General features: G+C 41.4%; 1 protein-coding gene across 7 annotated transcripts in view; it reads right to left on the bottom strand.

Moving 5' to 3' along the window:
* The window catches only part of RHOBTB1 (Rho related BTB domain containing 1), a 147,930-nt gene that overhangs the window by 43,714 nt on the left and 82,681 nt on the right, over positions 1-21,535 (bottom strand). For 6 of the 7 annotated variants that reach the window (XM_021716009.1, XM_008064938.2, XM_021716010.1 and 3 more), the window contains 2 exons: positions 7,215-7,416; positions 6,470-6,573 (listed from right to left, as the gene is read on the bottom strand). Coding sequence is in view for 3 of the 7 variants with exons in the window: in XM_008064938.2 (XP_008063129.1) it covers positions 6,470-6,573; positions 7,215-7,406 (296 nt within the window). In the remaining 4 variants the exon portion in view is untranslated. The remainder of the gene's footprint in view (positions 1-6,469; positions 6,574-7,214; positions 7,417-21,535) is intronic. The other variant, XM_021716012.1, reaches the window with a different exon arrangement.

Raw genomic sequence — 21,535 nt, 5'->3', positions numbered from 1 at the left:
GATTTGGTAAAGATCATCATGGTAATTCCTGGACGGTGTTTATCAAACTGTGGCCTGAGGACTACCTGATCCATAATCATCAAGGTACTGGCTAAAACTTGCTGATGCACCTCTCCCCAGAACTCTTATCCCAGAATAAGTGCTATGCTTAAGCATTCTCATGTACGAAGCTAACAGTTTTAATCTAATCTCTTAGGGAACAACTATTCCTGTCCCTTGGTTCAAATCACTGCTTTTCTTATATGTCTTTCTATTTTTTTCTGTAATCTGAGCAAATTTTAGTTCTTTTCATTACGGCAGCACAGTGGACCAGACTGTATTTAGGACACAAGCTGTAATAATTTTCCTGGACTCCTTAGCACCACACATTTAAAAGTGTGGTTTGAATTACTTTCCCATAAAACACATGTATTATCGACTTTCTGCTCTTTGCTATTATGCCATCCATTTATAAAGTTCACCATCAGGGCCAGGTCTTGGGTGAAGAAAATGGAACACCTGTCTCAAGTGCAAAGTGTAAGAAGGCACCAAACAAACAAACAAACCAAAAACATAATACTTTTATTACAAAAATCAAAATTAAGAAAAAAAATCCACGATGGACAAAAAACCCAAACTTTTAAATCAAGCCAGGATCTGTAGTAGTACTGTAACAGTCTGGGGCAGAAGGGAAGAAGCCAGTAATAGTGGTTCTGTCTTTTTAAAATTATTACTGTTTATATTTTATTCTCAGGGAGAGGGACTCACTTGCTGTGCCCTGGTCCTGGCCGTGGTCCACTTCCACTTGACATCTTGCTGTGCAACAGGCTGTTTGTCACCCTGAAATCATCATTACAATGATATTTCTGGCCCAGTCTTTAGAATGTGCTAATTCTAAACAAGAGCTAACTCAAATACTTTATCTAGATGCACTCACTGATCCTTACTTTATCCCCTACCATAAACCAAATGCACAGCCAATCCCAGGCAAAGACCCAAACACCAGCCACTACGGTCCTGAATTTTTCAAAGGGCCTCAACGGAGCATTCAGAATGGGCTATGTTTATGTCATATCTGATTACATGTGTCTTCAACGTGAAACTAGACCCATCTTATCTAAATAGACACACAGAAACCATAGCTCTGATTAACGTTATCATTTAAAACATGTACTGTATTTCTTATAGGAGTCGACAACATTTGAGAAATATCAGTATGTAAGAATAAACTATATAATAAATGGGTTCCAATTGGACTGAAAATATGCTCAGAAAACAATGGGGATAAGGCAAGCACAGTGGTTCTGAATGTTTTAGTTAAATGTTTTGGGGAATAGCTGAACGGGGTGGCTTATGCCTGTAATCCCAGCATGATTTGGGAGGCTGAGGCAAGAGGATCGTTTGAAGCTATGAAGCTAGGAGTTTGAGACCAGCCTGGGTGACCCCATCTCTACCAAAAAAAAAAAAAAATCTCCCAGGTGTGATGGCTCACATCTATAGTCCCAGCTCATTGGCAGGCTGAAGTGGGAGGATCGCCTGAGCCCAGGAGTTCAGGTTATAGTGAGCTATGATCACACCACCACTGCACTCCAGACTGGGTAACAGACCAAGACCCTTTCTTTTTTGTAAAAACATGATTTGACCAGGCTCGGTGGCTCAGCCTGTAATCCCAGCACTTTGGAAGACCGAGGCAAGTGGATTGCCTGAGCCTGCGAGTTTGAAACCAGCCTGGGCAACTTGACAAGACCTTGTCTCTACAATTAAAAAAAAAATTAGCCTGACATGGTAGCATACGCCTGTAGTTCTGGCTACATGGAAGGCTAAGGTGGAAGGATCGCCTGAGCCCAGCAGGTTGATGGTGGGGTGGTCATGAACGTGCTACTGTACTCCAGCCTGGGTGACAAGTGAGACTCCAACAGACACACACACAAATGATTTTGGGGAAACATGCCAAAGAAACTACTCAAGATTCCCATTCATTCTCGAAAAGTTTGCTTGGATGTATTATTTTTACTGAAAACCGAAGGACTCATGTTTAGTGACTTATGGATGCATATGAATTAGTTATTTGCTGTGGATTACAGAACTTAAGAGGAACACCACAACACTGAAGCTGGTGATAGATGGTGAGTGGTGGTCTTCAGGGTCCACATGGGACTGTGTGAGATTTAGACTGTACCGGGGGGAAGCGAAGCAAGTGTGTCATCCATCACTGTCACCAGTCATACAGCATGGAGGAGTGGGAAGGTACATTCTTTGGAATCAGACAGACCCAAGAGGAAAGTTCAGCTCTTCTCTGTGCTAGCTGTCTGACCTTGGCCTTTTTTTGTGCCTGTTTTCCCAACTGTGAAATGAGCCTATTCACCACAAGAATGTAACAGGACAGGATATGTGGAGCGGCTAGCATAGGTCTGGCTCGTGGGATGCCCTGATTAAATTGTGGCTGTTGTTATCCCTACTTTCATCACTCTAGGCTTTCTGAAGTGTCTGAAGGTTCTCTGACCCCCAGGAAGATCAATGAAGGACGTTTTCAAAGAAAATCTGTAATTATTTATGTGTGTGTGATGAGAAGAGAGGGCCAGAGGGGCCCAGGTTCCTGTTGAAGGCAGGGACCATCCTATTTGTCTACATTTTCAGTGCCAGGTCCCTAAGTGCAAACATTTCATTCTCATAAGAATACCAGAGGACAACTCTTGTTCTGAGTGATATTCCCTTAAGAAGAGGTTCTTTCCTTGCCAAAAAAGAAAAAGCAACTGATCACAGGCATGGTTACTATGTACAGTTTTGTTCTTGACATTTTAAAAGATCCAGAAAAGAGCTTCAAAAGTTCATCTAAAAGTGGATAGAAAGTAGGTGTTGGGAATAAAGGCCATGAGAGAGCTGGAGTCATACACTTCAGGGAATAGAAGGTCAACAGATTCCAATGTATGAAGTGTCACAATACTGAGGCTACTCTCTTGCTTTCACCTCTATCGAATATACGGGTCCTATTGGTGATACCTTTTCTTGGATGGATGGATGATGTCTTTTCCTGGAGAAAAGGGGTCAACCAGACGACCTTTTGAGATCTCTCCCAGTTCTAAGCCTTTTGCACAAATCTGGAAGAACAAATAGAAAGCCAGCACACCGATGTGGGGGTAGTCTTTAGTTGTACCCCATTTAAAATAAGGTTGAGGTAGTTTGGAATGGTGGAAAGGGTAGGAACCAGGAGTCAGGCAAAGCTGGGTTTAAATCTGTGTCTGAGACTAACTGTTGGGCAAGTTATGGTAGTCAAAGAACTCAAGTCCAGACTTAATTGTAGCATGAAGATAATCTCTGCCTCCTAGGGTTTCTGAAAGGATTAACTAATGTTGGCAAAGCACCTAATACCCTGACTGGCACATAGTAGGCCTTTGATAAACTGGAGCTATTATTCTAGTTGGTTAAAAACATGGGTTGAATAGTTGCCTTTAAAACATGAAGAGAAGCCAGGCTCGGTGGCTCAGCCTGTAATCCCGCGCCTTCGGGAGGCTGAGGTGAGTGGATTGCCTGAGCCCGCGGGTTCGAGACCCACCTGGGCAGGCGAGACCTCATCTCTACAATAAAATAAAAAAATTAGCTGGGCGTGGTAGCGCGCGCCTATAAATCTGGCTACTGGGAAGGCTGAGGCAGAAGGATGGCCAGAGCCCAGCAGGTCGAGGCTGCTGTGGCCGGGAGCGGCCACTGCCCTCTAGTCTGGGCGACAGAGTGAGACTCCAACTCAAAAAAACAAACAAGCAAAAAAAAAAAAAAACATGAAGCGAGTGATGACATTCTGGAGACAGTTATACCACATCAGGAACATTGCATAATTCAAGTTGGTGGGCTGCCTTCCACTGACACCCTTTCGTCCCACGTCCCACAGAATCCTCTCTACAGACTAGAACTTGTCCATGCCAAAGATTGTTTGAGGGGGCAACTTATTAACTACTTTTTGTGAAGAAGCAAAGGAAATGGAAAAAAAGGTCTAAGGTATCTTGTATGAATCTGGTTCTTCTCACTGTCACCACAAGAATCAAATTAATTATTTTAAAAAGGTTTCAAAAACACTTCCAAGCATAGGGAATATATTTCACATGCCTCAAAGTTTGTGCACATCCCATTGACTTACTATTCACACGAGTATAGTAAAAATGTCAGTTACAAAACAGGTTGCAAACCAAACTGATTGTCAGAAACCGTAATGATTTTTCTCCTTCACAAATGATATAATGCTAAAAATGGAAATGATTAAGAAATTAAACAGCTCTCTTAGAGCAATGAAATACACTGATCAGAGTCCTATACTGAATAAAAGAGCTCTTATCACTATCAGATTTTTTCCATTAAATATGGCTTTTTGGTGCTACATCAATGTGATATTACATATTTAGCATTTACAGAAAGACGCTGGAGTCCAAAAGGGAGCAGCTCTGGTTTTTGTTCTTTACTAGAGGTGGGGTCTGTGGCAGGACGCCTGGAGGCTGTGGAGAATTGGAAAAGACAGAGGAAATACAAGATAGAGACATGTACACAAAGTGAGCCCCAAGGAGAATGTGGCCAGAAACGCGTTTCAGGGGCATTTCCTGAAGCCCCTCTCTGTTGCATGGAGAATCAAACTTGGCTTGGGGAGCACTTCCTGCTTCCATCAAAGGGGGAACGAGACACAGCTGACAGAACCAAATGTTACACACAAGAAAGCAGAGCAATGTACTTTGAACTAATGAAGTCATAGGAAAGAGTAGCTTATTTTTGTTGGGAGGGAACAAATGCAGGCATGACATATTGTAAAATGACTCCAGCTTCATCAGGGAGCTGGACAGGCCCAGTGTGGATCTACGAAGGCCATCACACCATTAAATACATGCTAAGCAGGAACCTCAAGTGATAATGGAGCTGACCTTTTATGACCACGATACAAGTGTTACATTGTGGGGCCATGTTGAAATTCATTGTTTCACATGCATACATTTCAAGTGGCAACAGACCACTGTGCTGCTGAAATAATCCATAGAGTCTAAATTAAAATATCTCTGTAAATTCATCACCAGGCCCATCATTTTCACGATATTTGTTTAGAAATGAGATGCAAAACGTCCTTTGAAATCTATTTCATCTACAATTACATTGTTTTTAAATCTCGTTTCCTTAAAACCACAGATATTACAAACCTAACTGTACATCATTCACAAGCAAATTCACTTATTATTATTATTTTTACATGTAGAACAATAGAACAAAAGACAAAAACAAAATGGCAACAAGGTAACAATCAAGAACATTATGGAAAGGAAAAAAAAATCCAGTAAATTCAAGGAGAAGAAAAGTATCTATGATGCTGGATATTAAGTCTAAAAGTCCTTACTATCAAGGAGATATTAAAATCATGTTTTACTCCTATATTCTCAGTTCTCTTGAAAAAACTAGTCTAACTTGTAGATTCGAATGTTCAGTGTGTAAACTACTTTCCAGGAATAGGGCAAACCCTTTCAGCGGTTTATTCAGTATTTTAGATCACTTAGATTAATGCCAGTAAAAGTCTGTTCAGAGAGTTACTGGCTTGAGAAAAAAGAGGAACTTTCAGAAATGCTTATTTCAATACCAAGAAGTAACTCAAGTGTTTAGAATATTTAGTTAATCCAATCCTATGAGGTAATCTGATGTCTGATGTTAAAAGGAACAACTACACCATGATACCTAAATTTTGAACTTAAAAAAAAAAATGTGTGCGTTTATAATTAAGTGGAAAAAAATCCTTTGCTTATCCAGATTTTAGTAACTGTAACCCATTCACTGAGAGAGATTTTAAGTTACAATGACAAAGAGAAATTGCTAAATATTTTAAGGTACTTTGACCACATTCCTACCCATATCAGTGTCCTTCCAGATTCATCTTTCTGTTACCGGACATTTCCTTCTTCTTCTTCTTTTTTTTTTTTTAAATAAAAAATAGACATTAGTGCTTTAGTTCATTTTGGAAATATGCCTTGCAAAGGACATCAGAGATATTTTTCTTTCTTTTTAAAAATGACCTTTAAATAAAAATAATAGACTCTTTAGGTAACACACAGCCCAAAGCAAACAACATTAGACTCTGCTAATATGGTCATGGGATGCCCAAAGAGACCTTCTGAAGTAGGGCGGTCACGTGCTAAAACAACTTAAAACATTCTAACAGAAGGCAAATGGAGAATCACTAAGGAAACCAGCAAGCAGAGCATCCAGAGGCTGGAGGGCATTATACAACATCCTTGTAGCAAACCTTCCCGTTCCACCAGCACTGGAGGTTTTCAACACGGTCCTTCCTCACTGGCAAGGCAGACTCTGATTTTCTTGACACCAGGAAACAATACCATTCTATTCCTAGACACAGTGCAGAACCCAATACATTTCAAGGTCATATGGCATGATTTTCGTTGATATGTGACCACCTGCTGGTTTAGAAAAGTAAATTGTACTCGAACTTGACCATGCTGCACTAGTCTTGGTTTACCTGCCATATGCAAAGCGCCTATCTTTGTGATGATCACCAAAAGTATCCCAAAGCCTGAGGGAAACGCTCACTTCATCAACAACATCCCGGGAACGCTCCAAGACCTGTGGGAGACAGAGAAAACATCCATGCTAGTGTCAGTCGGAGGCTCCCCAGGAGCAGTACGTCTGGTTCAATACCCCTCAACACCTCCACTCGCTTGCATTTAGATTCCTTATTCTGGCTGGGTGCAGTGGCTTACATTTGTAATCCCAGCACGTTGGGAGGTCGAGGCGAGAGAATTACTTGAGTCCAGAAGTGAGAGACTAGCCTGGGGAACATAGTGAGACTCTGTCTCTACAAAAAAATAAAAAAAAACATTAGCTGGGCATGGTGGTGTGCACCTGTAGTCACGGCTACTCGGGAGGCTGAGGTGGAAGGATTGCCTGAGCCCAGGAGATCAACCTGGGCAACAGAGAGAGACCCCCAACTCAAAAAAAATATAGTTTCCTTATTTCATCTGAGGCAACCTCAGCTAAGTCCTAATAAGTCCTAATTCTCTCCTGGAATCATGTGACTCAAACCCTCATTCAGGATCACAGAGTCATACTCCCAGGTTTGTGTTTTGCTTGTTTTCTCTTGTGTCACTAAAAAGGTTAGTGTTGTTTTCAATGTGAAATTTACCCAATCTCCTCCTTAAAAAAAAATCAGACTGGTAAACAGTGATGATGTGTCCTAAGGATTCCAAAGATACTGTATACCTTACCTCCTGGCAGACGCGGTACTGGTCAATCGCCCACACTGTTGGTACGTGGGTGGCCAGCAGCTGATACTGTGTGAGTGTGGTGTTACACGCTCTGGCACAGATCAAGCGTGTCTTCCCCACGGCATTGTCACCCACGACCACACACTTGATGGTTTCAACGTTGGGTCTTTCGTAGTCCATGTCAGTGTCCATTTATAAACCTCTGCAAGAAGAGAGTGGACACCACGTTAAGAATGCCCAGGCTCTGCAGAGCAACCGAAGATGCGAGGAGCACAAGCAGCTTTGCCTGGTCCAGCCAGTTCTGTGGAAGTGCCCGAGCACAGGAAAGACTTTTGGAAGTTCACACCAAGCCTAACTGACCCTCGGGTTTTCTTTTTATATCTCACACAAGTACAAAAACACCGGAATGTTATTTTGATCCTAAGCGGTTTATTCTCGTTAACATGTTATTTTCTCCTTGGTTTTCTCTAAACACAACCTGCATACTGGTGCTCCATCCGGGCACTGTCAGGTCAGCTGGCACACATTTATAACTCCCTGGCTACTCATGTCGACTGCTAACGAGACCGGTCACTTGTAGGGCTCACCTTTGTCACTGGGGTATACCTTGCCTTGGCAATACTGGCGTCCTAACCATCACAACCTCTCAATTACCCAATATCTGGTTGTTGAAAAGGAGTTTTCTGTAGATTCCAGACTATTATGGGGACTTAGAGGAAAATCAAAAGTGCAGGCTGAAAGACTATCTGACTTCAAAGAAGAGTCAACTGTGAGTCTGAATTTAATCAAATTATTTATATATATATATATTCATTCATTTATTTACATTAACCAAATTCATTTAACAAATATATATTCTCAAGAAGGCCCACTCTAAATCAAGACTTTAAAATTTAAATTGTCTTCACTTTTGTTTTCATCAAGACATCTGGAACATACCGTAAAAATGATGTTACCAGGAAAGGGAGCTACTTTGGAAACCCCCTGAAACCATCCAAGAAAGTTTAAAGAGGGTTGCTGATGAGGAGTCAAGAGAAAAAGAAAAGGCTGCTCTCAACTCGGCTTCCCCAGAAGGTCCCTCCATAGACTGGGGAGCAGACGGCTTACTGGCGGCAGCAGTACAGGAGACTGGCCGTGTATGATTTAACTAACTTCAATTATCCTTTTGAGGAAGTTGATTGTTAAACTAATAAAAACAGATAATAAGTGATAAAAGTTCATTGTTAACCTGAGAAAACTGGTTAGACGGTCATTTTTTAAAGAGTCGTTAAGATTCTAATGGCTATGATAGAGAAACTGTTCAGAGTCTACTATTATACATAACTGGGACTCAATAAGTATTTAATTCAACTGATTTGAGAAAAATGATGACTGGGATAATATGAGATTAAGGGCATAGACAGGAGTGATAGAAGGAAGACTATTAAGAAGAATTATTTTTTCACAGTTAGCACTATCTAGACATGGACTTGTCTCAGAAAGTGAAGGGAATGGAATTGTCACTGTAACGCCATCATGGGTTGGAGAATAATTTGGAAGGGATGGAGTGGAGTTATTCAAGGAACAGACGTGTGGTTAGGGGAGGATTTGATCTGTAGTTCCTACACTGTGGAAAGGCTTGAAACAGACAGTTACCTGTCTTCCACCTGGCAGATACTGATTCTGAACATCTTGGGCAGGAAAAGAAAGTCTTAAAATCTCCATTCTGATGATCAGCCAGGTGTGGTGACTCCTAAAATTGATCTTTTTAAAATTTAATGTTAAAATTCTATGGTTTGGTTAGTTCCCTGTTTAATAGTGTGGGTGGCAAAAGCATGAATTTGGTGTTAGATTGGTGATACTTAAACATACTCCAGGAAACATTTGGCAGTGTCTGGAGGAATGTTGGTTGTTGGATGGGTGGAGCTAGGGTGGGAGGGGGGTTCTACTGCTTCTAATGGTAGACGGCCAGAGATACTACTGCTAAACATACTGTAACACACAGGACAACCTCCCACAACCAAGAATTATCTGACTTCAAATGTCATAGGGCTGAGGTTGAAAAATTCTGCCTTAGATAAATGTGTTGACTCTTAGCTACCTTGCTTTCTAGTCATTTGACTTTGGGCAAGTTGCTTGTACTTTGTGGGCCACAGCCTCCTCATCTTTTAAGTAGGAATTATAATAATACTCATATCCTAATGTTGTTGTGAGGAGTAGCAAACTGATGTATTAAGTCCTCAGAGCAGTACCTCATATACTGATGGTTTCAAAAATTATAATCATGATGCTAAAGATGAATGCCTTTAGATGACAACAACATTGAGTTAAACCATAAATACAAGATGGAGCACAGCTGATCTTAAACAAAGAAGGCAGTAAAAGTTTCCAGTGGGGCCAGGGAGGAGGTCATAGTTAACCAAAAGATAAAAGAGTAGGAAAAGTGGGTTAAAAATATTTGTATGGGGCATTTCTAGATTCCAGAATAAAAATGGTAACACTTAACAGTCTCTGACAAGTTTCTGGTAATATTACCATGGTGTAGCCCGAATCAGAAAAACAGGTTTTGTTTGGAGTCTCACAACTTTGGAACCCAAGTTTCATTATTTTAAACATTCAAGTGGTGGAAAACCTTAATTTTTTAAGGGTGAACTTTATTTTTACTTTTTTTTGATAGATAAATGCCATAGAGAGCTAATGCCTAAAATTTGAGCTAGAATACTAAAAATATAGAACTGTTTATCTTGCTTGCTTGAAAACTAGCTCTGATAGCAGCCCCCAACAAAGAATACCCCAAATAATTTGAATCTCAGAAGCACTGATGAAATAGCTGTGTAGCTTTTACAGATTACTCTGAGAGGAACAGAGGCCCGTTTAGTTTTATATTAAGGTTATGATTATAAAACTATCATTACTTCACTTATTTTTAGACACATCTCATGCATAGTCCTAAAAAGAATTTCTGTGTCAAAGGTGAGAAAAACATTCATGGGTCTTCTAATCCCTGTCAATCTGCTCAAGACCAAAGTGACTGCCAAAGGTGCTGAACTCTGTGCAAAGGGGATACCATGTAAGGAAAAATAAAAGGAAAAGCAGAATTAAATATTCATAGCTGCAGATATGAAATTTCCAGGAAGCATTTGCTGAATTTACAAATACTGAAAATCTTTTATTTGGGGTAGAAGCTTCTTTTGTGGTACTCTACAAAACATTTCAAGCATGTGAAGTCACAGCCAAGGATGTTAACTCATGCTACACTTGTATTTCTGTAAATCATTTGTTCATCTGTTATACATAAACAAATAAACATTAAATTATGGTAGTCATTATAAAAAATATGCAATTTGATCTGTCTCCACTTGTTACAGGCTCTAATTTATTCATATCTAGCACTCTATGGTTGACTGAGCTCTTAGGACCATCTGGATAATGACTATCTGGCTTTAGAGTTTTATTTACCTAGAATGAAGTAACAAATACTATTCACTTAACACTGTTAATAAATTTCACCACCATAAATCCTGCTGATCTATGTGGCGATCCTTTGGCCTTTAGATACATACTTGAGGAGGTAGAAAAAGAAAAGGAAAATCTTCAAAGAACAGACACTGTTAACCTGCTACACTCTGGAGGCTCTGTCATCTCCCTACTGAACACCGACTTGACCTTTATCTCATATTTTCATGGAATTCTCAGGGCATGGATGCTGATAGTTGAAGAATCTACCTGCACGCTATCTGGAAGTCAGAAGTGGTAAGTTTAGCTGAAAATCGACACGGGGAACGGGACAACATGTGGCTTGGGAAGTGAAAGGCATGGTGGAGTGGTTCTGGTGCCCACCACCCACAAAGCTGATTTAGAAAAGCATGACCCTGCTCTTCAGGGTCTACAGAATCATCCCATCTGGTTTGATTCTCCCATGTTTGCCTGCTATGATTGCTGCCATCTCCTGGACTTCACTCCCCTCCGCCACATTCCCTGCCCGCTCAACGTTCTTGTTGTGTCCACAGGACAACACATTCCACAGCCTAATCTCATAATTTCTTCTCTTCTCCAAGGCTGGTGATCTTTTTTTTTTTTTTTTGAGTTGGAGTCTCACTCTGTCACCCAGACTGGAGTGCAGTGGCCGCTCCCGGCCACCGCAGCCTCGACCTGCTGGGCGCCGGCGATCCCTCCGCTTCAGCCTTCTAAGTAGCTAGAACTACAGGCGCGCGCTACCACGCCCAGCTAATTTTTTATTTTATTGTAGAGATGAGGTCTCACCAAGTTGCCCAGGCGGGTCTCGAACCCGTGGGCTCAGGCAATCCACTCACCTCAGCCTCCCAAAGTGCTGGGATTACAGGCTGAGCCACCGAGCCCGGCTAAGGCTGGTGATATTTACCACACTCTACCATCCATACGTTTGGGCACGTGTTGGGTATTGTTGTCATCCAGAAATATTCTACCTCTGAAATCTCAAACTTCAAAACTTCACTCTCAGAACAAAAACTCCTATCTCTACAGCCCGTGCTTGGTGAAATGAGGCCACTGCAGCAACTCCCATCAGGAGGTGCAATCTATTCCCTTCCTCTTGAATTTATGCTAAGCTTTGTGACTATTTGGTTTAAATGCAGGTGGTGGAGGTTGAGGCTGTGTGAGTTCCAGAGGCCCTTGCAGTTCCACCTTCATGCTGTTGAAATGCTGCCCTGAGGCCTCCATGTAAGGAAGCTGGCCTAGCCTAGCACTGTGAGAACTCACAATGAAAAAACTGAAAACAATGGAGGCAGCCCCACTGATGGCATCGCCAAATGTTAGGTAATGTGATGCCATCCTGTACCGTTTAGTCCAGACAACCTTCTCTCTGAATATAGTTTTATGAATGAGCCCTGATAAAACCAACAGGCGAATCACCAGCCAACCCAGAGAGTCATGAGAAATAATAAATCATTATTGCTTTTGGTCATCAAGTTCTGGAGTGGTTTGTTTACAGCAGTAACAGAAACATACCCATTATAACTTAGGAAAATTTCCAGAACCATGACTCCTCCATTAAAAAGAAAATCAGATGACAGACCCCTCTTGGGTGGATGATCTTTTCTACCTCAGGTTGATGAGTCATACCAACTTTTCTCTTCACCATCACCCTCAAGTTACTGCATTGCTTCTGTGGCAGGTAAAATAATGTCCCCCTGAATATGTCCATGTCCTAATCCTGGAACCTGTAAATATGTTTTATTATAAGGCATGAGGGAATCAGGGCTGCAGATGGAAGTAAGGTTGCTAATCAGCTGACTTAATATAAAGAGATTATCCTGGATTCTTTATGTGGGCTCAAAGTAGTCACAAACGTCCTTTAAATATGAAAGAGAAACCAGGTGCAGTGGCTCACCCCTGCAATTCCAGCACGTTGGGAGGTGAAGGTGAGAGGATTGCCTGAGTCTGGGGGTTCAAGATCAGCCTGGGAAACTGGGCGAGACCTCGTCTCTACAATAAATCCAAAAATTAGCTGGGAATGATGGTGCATGCCTGTGGTTCCAGGTACTTGGAAGCCTGAGGTGGAAGGATCACCTGAGCTCAGCAGGTCAAGGATGTAGTGGCTGTGAGTGTGCCACTCCAGCCTGGGTTACATACAGAGTGAGACTCCTACTCAAATAAAGCAAAACAAAACAAAACAAAACAAAAAACGTGAAAGAGGCAAGCAAGAGGCTTGAGTTAGAGAAAAATATGAAGACGCTGTACCGTTGACTCTGAAGAGGAAGGGGCCATAAGCCAAGGAAGGCAGGTGACCTCTAGAAGCTAGAAAAGGGAAGGTTATAGATTCTCCCCTAGAGCCACTAGAAAGAACACAGTCAGCCAACACTTTACAGCTAATAAGACACATATCAGACCTCTGATTTCTTGAACTATAAGATAATAAATGTGTTGTTTTATGCTACTAAGTTTTTAATAATTTATTACAACAGCAATAGAAAGCAAAGTAGTGTGCTTCAGCCACACAAAATGGCTTCCTTGAATTCTAAATGCTGCTTGTTACCTCAGTCCCTTTATATATCATTTTTTGTTGACAGCCCTCTTCCATTCCTTGTCTGCCTGGCAAATTCTGTTCATTCTTAAACACGTATTCAGATATTACTTCCCTTTAAAAGATTTTCTAACTACTCCTCTTTAGTCAGTTCAGACTGCCATAACAAATTAGCACAAATTGGGTGGCTCAAACAATAGTAGTTTACTTCTCACAGTTCTGGACGTTGGAAGACTGAAATCAGGGTGTTGACATGGTTGGGTTCTGGTGAGGGCTCTCTTCCTGGCCTGCAGATGGCTGCCTTCTTGCTATGTCCTCACGTAACAAGTAGAGAGAGAAAGCTCTGGTATTTCTTCCTCTTCCTATAAGGGTACCTGTCTTATCATGGAGACTCTACCACATGACTTCATCTAAGCCTAATTACATCCCAAAGACCCCACCTTCTAATACCATCGCACTGGGGGTCAGGGTTTCAGCATATGCATTTGGGGGAGGGCACAGTACATTCAATTCACACCATTCCCACTTGCCAACCCTCCTCTAATCCTTGTCTGCCTGGCAAATTCTAGTTATTCTTTAAAACTTTATTTATATATCTATTGCCTTCTCTAAAAAGCTTTCCTAACTACCTCTCCTCCCCACAGGCTAATTTACTTTCTCCTCTATATCAGTACATGGTTTTGGAAGAAGAGATTACAAACACATATTTTCCTATCTTAGCAAATGATGAAATGGTGCTTTGTGAATTTTTGTGTGCATGTGGTTTTACCTTCAAAGTGCCCATCTCATGCACTCAATGAATCACCAAGTGTTTCTGGGGTATGGCTATGTGCTAAAGTACTTAGAAGATATGCACACACAACAGCCTGTATTTTTCTGAAAAACTTTCCCTGACTACCCTCTCTAGTCCAAAGGTCCTGTACTTTAACCACAATGCGCTCCTAGGGCTAATCATGGGCAAAACAGAGATATAGTCAAATGTGACCTTAGCTGCCCTGGTCTGCTCTTCAAATCATTTCCCTTCCTGTGGTGGTACTCCACCCTACCTTCAGTCTTTGCATAGTGTTCTGTCACTCTTGTATGAGACAGGCTCCCCAGAAGTGCTGGGCATATCTACTCCCTCATACTATGCCTAGATGACCTTTAGAGTCCTGCCTCCATAATTCAGGAATGCAGGGGAACCGTGGCTGATGAAACCCAAGGTGTCCTGTTTGCTCTGGACAGGTGCACTTTAGTGTAGGGCCACAGATTGATTTCAGGCGAGTGGGCAAGCCTCCTGTAACATTTGAAATTTAGAAATTGGGAAGAGTGGGCAGGGGAAGGTTTATCATTTATTTGAGATATCTCATTAGGGGTCGCCAAATTGCTCCGAAGTACCTCACCATTGGGATATGCTGCATCTTACACCCTTACTTTTGCTGTGTCTCTTGTTATAATTACTACTTCAATCAACGCATGGTAAGCAGTCTGTTACGTGGCAAAAATCCAGGGCCCACGGATGGGCCTTTGCAATAGTTCCATTCAGCTGGTCACAGATAGTCTGAATGGTGCTATTACACAGTCACTAAATTTTCTTGTTTCTTAAAAAGGCATAGAATCTGAACTTCAAGAAATAATTGAGCTTGGTCATTGACAAATAGTTGTGCAACAAATTTTAGTGCATTTGAAGAGTTAGCTCCTAAAGAAAAACTGAACATTTTATATTATTGACAGAAACAAACGGGAAATGTTAAGAGTTGCATAATAACTACAGCCAACAGCCAAGTTTTGACTGTGCAGATTTCATTATGCTGACCTTTTTTTTTTGATTTGGAGTCTCACTCTCTCACCCAGGCTAGAGTGCAGTGGCATGCTCACAATCACCGCAGCCTCGACCTGCTGGGCTCAGGTGATCTTTCTGCCTCAGCCTTCCAAGTAGCTGAAACTACAGGCGAGTGCTACCACACCAGACTTGTGTTTTGACTTATTGCAGAGTTGAGGTCTCACCAAGTTGCCCGGGCTGGTCTCGAACCCCTGAGCTCAGACATCCTCTCACCTGGGCCTCCCAAAGTGCTTGGGATTACAGGCTTGAGTCACAGTGCCCAGCTATCCTGAGCTTTTAATCACCAGTCATAGGCAGGCAGAAGCTGTTTTATATATAAAATAAACATCTCAGCTGGAATAAGGAATGGGTCCAGAGACACGAAAGAGATACAAGGGCTAGGATGGACTTCCCTAAATCAAAACTTCACAGAATTGTTATCTTCAGGATCCCACAGCATTCCCTCATTTAAGTCAACAGAATTCATCACTTAAATCAATATTATTTTTCCAACTGAAAGTTTTGATTAATAAAAGAAAACAGGTAAGTAACAGAAAGGACACTGCACAGAAGTCCTGCATAGAAGAGCCAAATAAAGAAGAGCCACCTCCCAATGACACAGAAGCCCCCTTTCATGCATCCACTCATTATTCTCACCAGAGCCCTGTGACAATGAAGACCCATACAAAATCATGGTCTCCATTGTTTTTAAAACTCAAGATCAGTCAGTAAGGTGAGCCAAGATTAGAAATAAACTTTCTTTTCTATCTACTGCCCTTAATAAACACTGCCTTAGTTGAAAAAATATAGAAGAGATCAAAAACTTAAAGACACATGAAAATTCCAGGATGGATTTCTAAACCACTCTAAGTGGACTGTGTATTGGGATCTGGACACATGGGTCTACTTTATTCTACAAATATGCCAAGGTCCTCTCTTTTGATGACTTTGCCTATGCCATTACTTCTGCTCAAATTCCTTTTTCTCAGGCCCTTAACCTATCTACTACTGAAATTGTTCCCTACCTGCAGGACCCAGGCTGTCTTAATTACAAAATTATAAACTGAGCCCTTACTGATTGCCAGGCCTACCAGTGCACAGTGGCATATAAGCCAGGGATGGTTCACAGCTGGTTGGGGAGAAACAACAAAACACATAGACAAATGCATAATCACAAATTTTGTTAAGTTCCTTAAAGGAAAACAAAAGGGAGTTGAGAGAATATAATGGATGGAAAGCTTGCAGGGCAGACCAGGGGCCCTCTCAGAGGAGTCCCTGTTTCCTGCTATCTGGAGAATGAGAAGGGCCCAGCCATGAGGTGGGATAGGAAACAGGCCTGGCGAGTGCGAGTGAGGGGAATTGGAGAGAAGGAAGATTAGAAAGGTACGTGGGGACAGATCACACACAGCCTTTCAGGCCACAGTCAGGAGTTTGGATTTTATTCTAAATGCAGTGTTCAGGCAGCAGTGTGAGAACTTCTAATTTGCTTTTTAAAACAATCACCTATATCACCAAGACTGCTGTATATCATGAGGTAAGGGAAACAATGACAGAAGAATTGATTAGGAAGCTCTTAGATTCTCTAGGAGGGAAAGGATGGTGCCTCTGACCAGGGCAGAATCAGCAGAGATGGAGCCAAGTAGACAGGTTTAAGTTACATTTTAGAAGGTGCACTTTAAACATCCTTCCTTTATACCATCTCCCAGGGTCTTTATCAGATTCTGATTTGGAATAGAGATTACTAAATTTATTTATATGCATCCCACTCCACCCCACCGAGATGATAAAGTTTTGGCAACAGAAACTATTATTCATCTTTAAATACTCATATCTTTTCACAGTGCCTAGCCCATGTGTGGCTTTCAATAAATGATTGTTGAATTGAGTATAAAAACATATAGCCACTCCACCTTTCTTAGAAAAACTTCCACCTGGGGCTGGCAGAGAACATGCACACAACTGTCTCTGGTAACTGATCATTTTTTTTTGAGTTGGAGTCTCACTCTGTCACCCAGACTGGAGTGCAGTGGCTGCTCCCTGCTACCGCAGCCTCGACCTGCTGGGCTCCAGTGATCCTTCCGCTCAGCCTTCCAAGTATCTGGAACTAGGGTGTGCGCTGCCACGCCCAGCTAATTTTTGATTTATTGTAGAGATGAGGTCTCGCCAAGTTGCCCAGGCGGGTCTCGAACCCGCGGGCTCAGGCAGTTCACTCACCTCAGCCTCCCAAAGGCGTGGGATTACAGGCTGAGCCACCGAGCCCGACTTGGTAACTGATCATTAAGTCCCACAGCCTTGAAAGAAGAACTGTGGCTAAGCCTGCAGTTGGTGAGAGGAACACCTTGAGGGACATCTGTGTGGCCCACCACACGAGCAGTGTTTGACAGATTGCTCGCCAACAGGAAGAGCATCAGTAACCATGGGAACCACCAGGGACTGAGGACCAAGCCCCTCCACCAAGTGGAAATGAAGGGGCAGGGCCGGTGGGGTGGAAGGACAGCCCCAATATATGCAGGCAGGCACACCTAGGGCTGAATTTCACTTAGAAAAATAAAGGAATGTGATCATTTATTTTGTTCTAGTTTCTAGAGCCAATTTTTACATCTTAATAATATTTACATATAAGGGTCTCATAAAGTTCTCTTCCACTTTTGGACTTTAACATCCTAATTCAAGGGATTCTCAACCCTTTCTCCGCAAGTCACCACGTGACTGGAAAAGAAAGGAGAAAGGGAGGCACATGGACCCACTGTATCAGGAGAATGATTTATAACTAATATGAAAGTCAGTCAGTCAGTCAGTCGATACCTTAAGGGGCCACATCACAAAATGAAATTAGCTGGACTTCAAGGTAAGATAGCAATGAAGGCACAGATGCCTTGGACCCACCCCCCCACCGCCAACATTTCACTGGAATCAGCCTTATTCCATACAGATAGCAGATTTTACAACAGTACCAGAAACTAACCACCAGAAATAACCATATACTAGAACCTGAAGGGTTTCTGGCAAAGCCACGTTCATGGACCAAGAGAGGAAGTCACCGAAGACCAGCAAACTTCCCATTTCCACTGGGAAAAGAACTGGCCTGGAAAGTAGACAGGAAGTTCTTCACCTCTTTACCACCGATGCCTGTGATCTGGAGTAATGACAGCCGGACTGACTGTATACCAGGGTGGAAAGAGAGAAGGATGTGGAGCCACTGGGAAGCCATCGGGACACCAGTATGCTGTCATCAGCATGGAGTAATTCTGATGATGGCCCAGGGAGATGGAATGGAGTATGGAAGACTCTGTTCTGTTTTGCCTCCTCCAACTTGCTTAATTAGGCCTTTTCAGTTGACACTGTGACTGACTAATTGATCATGTGGGCTAATTCAACAACTAGTGGGGTGAGAAGGTGCTGTCCCTAAGACTGAACATTAGTATAACTTCCATGTCACATTCCTCACTGTTGCCCTTATTTCACCCTCAAAAGCTCTCTCAACCCACATCATATTGAGTAGCTTGTGCTGGAACTAGCTGGTTTGCTAGGACTATTATAGAGCTATACCTTGGTCTTTGACAGAGTCAATAGTTATCCAAGTATCTGGAATATACTTCAACCCTCAGTCATCATGAATCCTTTTTTATATGGATTGAGTAAACAGAGACCATTACACATACGATCTATTCAAAACCCTGAAGCATGAAAATGTTCAAGCAATTACATAGAGACATAGAAGAAAGCTGTTTCACTTAAATAATTTGATATGCTATATAAAATAGAATTTTTAAAAATCTGATACATGTTTCTTAGTCATGTTATCTTTTAATGCATGCATATAAACTACTAACAGATGAGATTATAAGTAGGTAATAGAACAAGATAAAGTCCAGGTATACATGAAATACAAGGTAGCCAAATTAAAACCCATACTGGCAACAGTAAATAGTAGACTTGAAAATATAGTACAATTAATTAGTCAGGTACAGGACAATGAAAAGTTCTTTCTAAATCCAGAAGTAAAAATCATTTGAAAATGATGTGATGGAAGATAATAAAGAGATTGTCAAAATGCAGTCACCTAAATAATATGTGTTCCCAAAGAATTAAGGGAAAAAATATGATTTAATAAAACAAAATATTCCCACTATGAAGAGTAGCAAGGGGCAGGGAGGAGGAAAAGAAGGAGGAAAAAAAAGACTCCAAAACTATGTATTTTTTTCAGTAAAATGTTTAAATATCAAAGGCAAAAAAATAACTGTATATGAATCCCACAAGTATCCTAACAAAACATCTTACAAAACTAATGACCAAAAACATTTTCTATAAAGAAATAATATGGATGACCATAAGTTTCACCTATACACTATTTAAAGATGATTTATCAAACACATACAGAAATGTTTTAAAACACATACACTTCCTTAAGGATGGAAAAAGATATTCCATGCAAATAGAACCCCCAAAACAACCAGAAGCAGCTATACACAGACAAAACAGATTTTAAGATAAAAGCTATAAAAAGAGACAAAGAAAGTCATTATATAATCATAAAGGGGTCAATTCAGCAAGAGGATATAACAATTGCAAATATATGTAGGCATCCAATGCTGTTACAACCTGACTGGGTTCTTATGCCCGCTGTCCAGAAAAACGAAGATGGATGCAGCCATGACAGTAAAGAAAGAGTTTAATATCACAAAGTTGCTGAGTGAGGAAGACAGGAGATATTTCTTGAATTTGCTGCCCAGAGAATTCAGAGGGTAGGGCTTTAAAAAAGAATTTGGTGGGGGGAGGGGCTAGGGACTGCTGATTGGTTGATGATTTCATGAGGGGTGTTGAAACAGTCTTCCCCAGAGTCAATTTCTGTGAAGGGGTGTAACAGGACTGGTGGAGTTAGTTTCCTGTTGGTAGGTGTTCTGGGCCTGCCTGGGGTCTCAGGTCCATCAGAGAACAAAGTCTGAAAAATATCTCAAATACCATTCTTAGGTTTTACAACAGATGCTATCTATAAAGCAAGTCCTGTGACAATGAGCTACTGACCCTTGGGCAATGAGCCATCTTAGAGGTAGTTTGGGAGGAAGGCATGCCAGGGGCCCTAGAGATTAGAGCTGCTTTTGTCCTTCAATCTCTGGGATGTTTTAGGACCATTATTTAAGGGAAAATATGTTGATCAGCCTAGTGGAGTTGCTTCCTTTCTCCCCAGGGGTCAGGACCTGAAGATAATCAATTGTCCTCCATTGGAGTGAAAGTAAACTTAGAAACAACAGATTTGTTAAATTCTAACCACAGCTGCAGTTTTTCAGTGTTTGGATCTCTTCCACAGTTTTTACCCCATGGCCTGATAGTAATATCATATAGGCCATTTTCATCTCCTCCTTGGGTCTGAGCAAACCACATTCCTGAGGTATAGGCTAATGAGAAGAAAAATGGCCTAGGACCATTTTTGTATTTACTTGTGTTCAGCAAGAGATTTGCATGAGGAAGACATTAGTAACTGACTTAACTGAAGTACCCATGAGAATGGCTCAGAAAACCAGTCGGACATGAGATCTATGGTAGAGAGCTGGTGCAGCCATGCGGCTTGTTGGGATATTTTGTCTATTTGGGTTTCCACTTCTCCTGAGGTGTTTATATAGGTGCAGTAGGTGGTATTAATAACGCACAGACCTCCCTGCCTCTTGTTAGCATAAACTCCTTAGTTAGGAACCAATATCCCTAGAAGACTTTACTCCTGGGTGTCCTGTCATTCTCCTGGCAGCCCTCTCCATAATCTGTAGAGAAAGGAGCAAAGACTTTCATCATCTGAATGGGCAGAGAAAGGTATCATGAAGTATTCCAATAAACAAGAGCTTTTCTATGCTTTACTGTTCAAATAATGATGAACTCATCTTGTAAAGTAGAGTATGACCTCCACACCATAAACAAAAGTATACTCAGAGGACACACAGGTAATGCCTCCAAGTATCTATTCATTAATATGCTCATTTGTAGGGAACATGGACTATATGAACTTAAGCCAGGGAAGAATTCAGGATTCAGTCCAAATTGTAGAAAATAACCAGAACTCAAAAATAATGAACAAGAGAATCTAATAATAGGTGTAGTGTAGTTTCTTTTGCAACATAATTTTCTCTCTCCAGTCCTCTATTTTTATTAAAGACAAATCATAGTAGGACCAATTTATTTGTAAAATAGGCTTTAGTCCCACTATTTGTATATTTGTCTGATCATTTGCATAAAGTGCAGTAAGAATAATTATTTGCCAATAGTCTCTTTTTAAGTTGATTTTGCTGGAATTTTTTTCATAAGGAATCTCAGATTAGACCTTCTAAAGCCTCTCAAGACCAGTCAAGGATTTATTTGAGCCTGCTGATACCTGTATGAATTGAGTGAATTCCTTTCTTCTTGAGGTCCCAAAATAACCTGGGGTTCTTGTGTCTGTTAGTGAGTGGCTTCCTTTACTCACCACAGGTCTGGAGCCCCGTAAAGGAGCTGACCAGGTATGCAGCCAGTTTTTCTAAGGGGTTTTTTAATCAGCTCTAAATTTATAGATCT

The sequence above is a fragment of the Carlito syrichta genome, unplaced genomic scaffold (assembly GCF_000164805.1).
Source record: "Carlito syrichta isolate Samal-C Ts95f unplaced genomic scaffold, Tarsius_syrichta-2.0.1 Scaffold308110, whole genome shotgun sequence".
NCBI classification, from domain to species: domain Eukaryota; kingdom Metazoa; phylum Chordata; class Mammalia; order Primates; family Tarsiidae; genus Carlito; species Carlito syrichta.
This window is presented reverse-complemented; position numbering and strand designations above follow the sequence as displayed.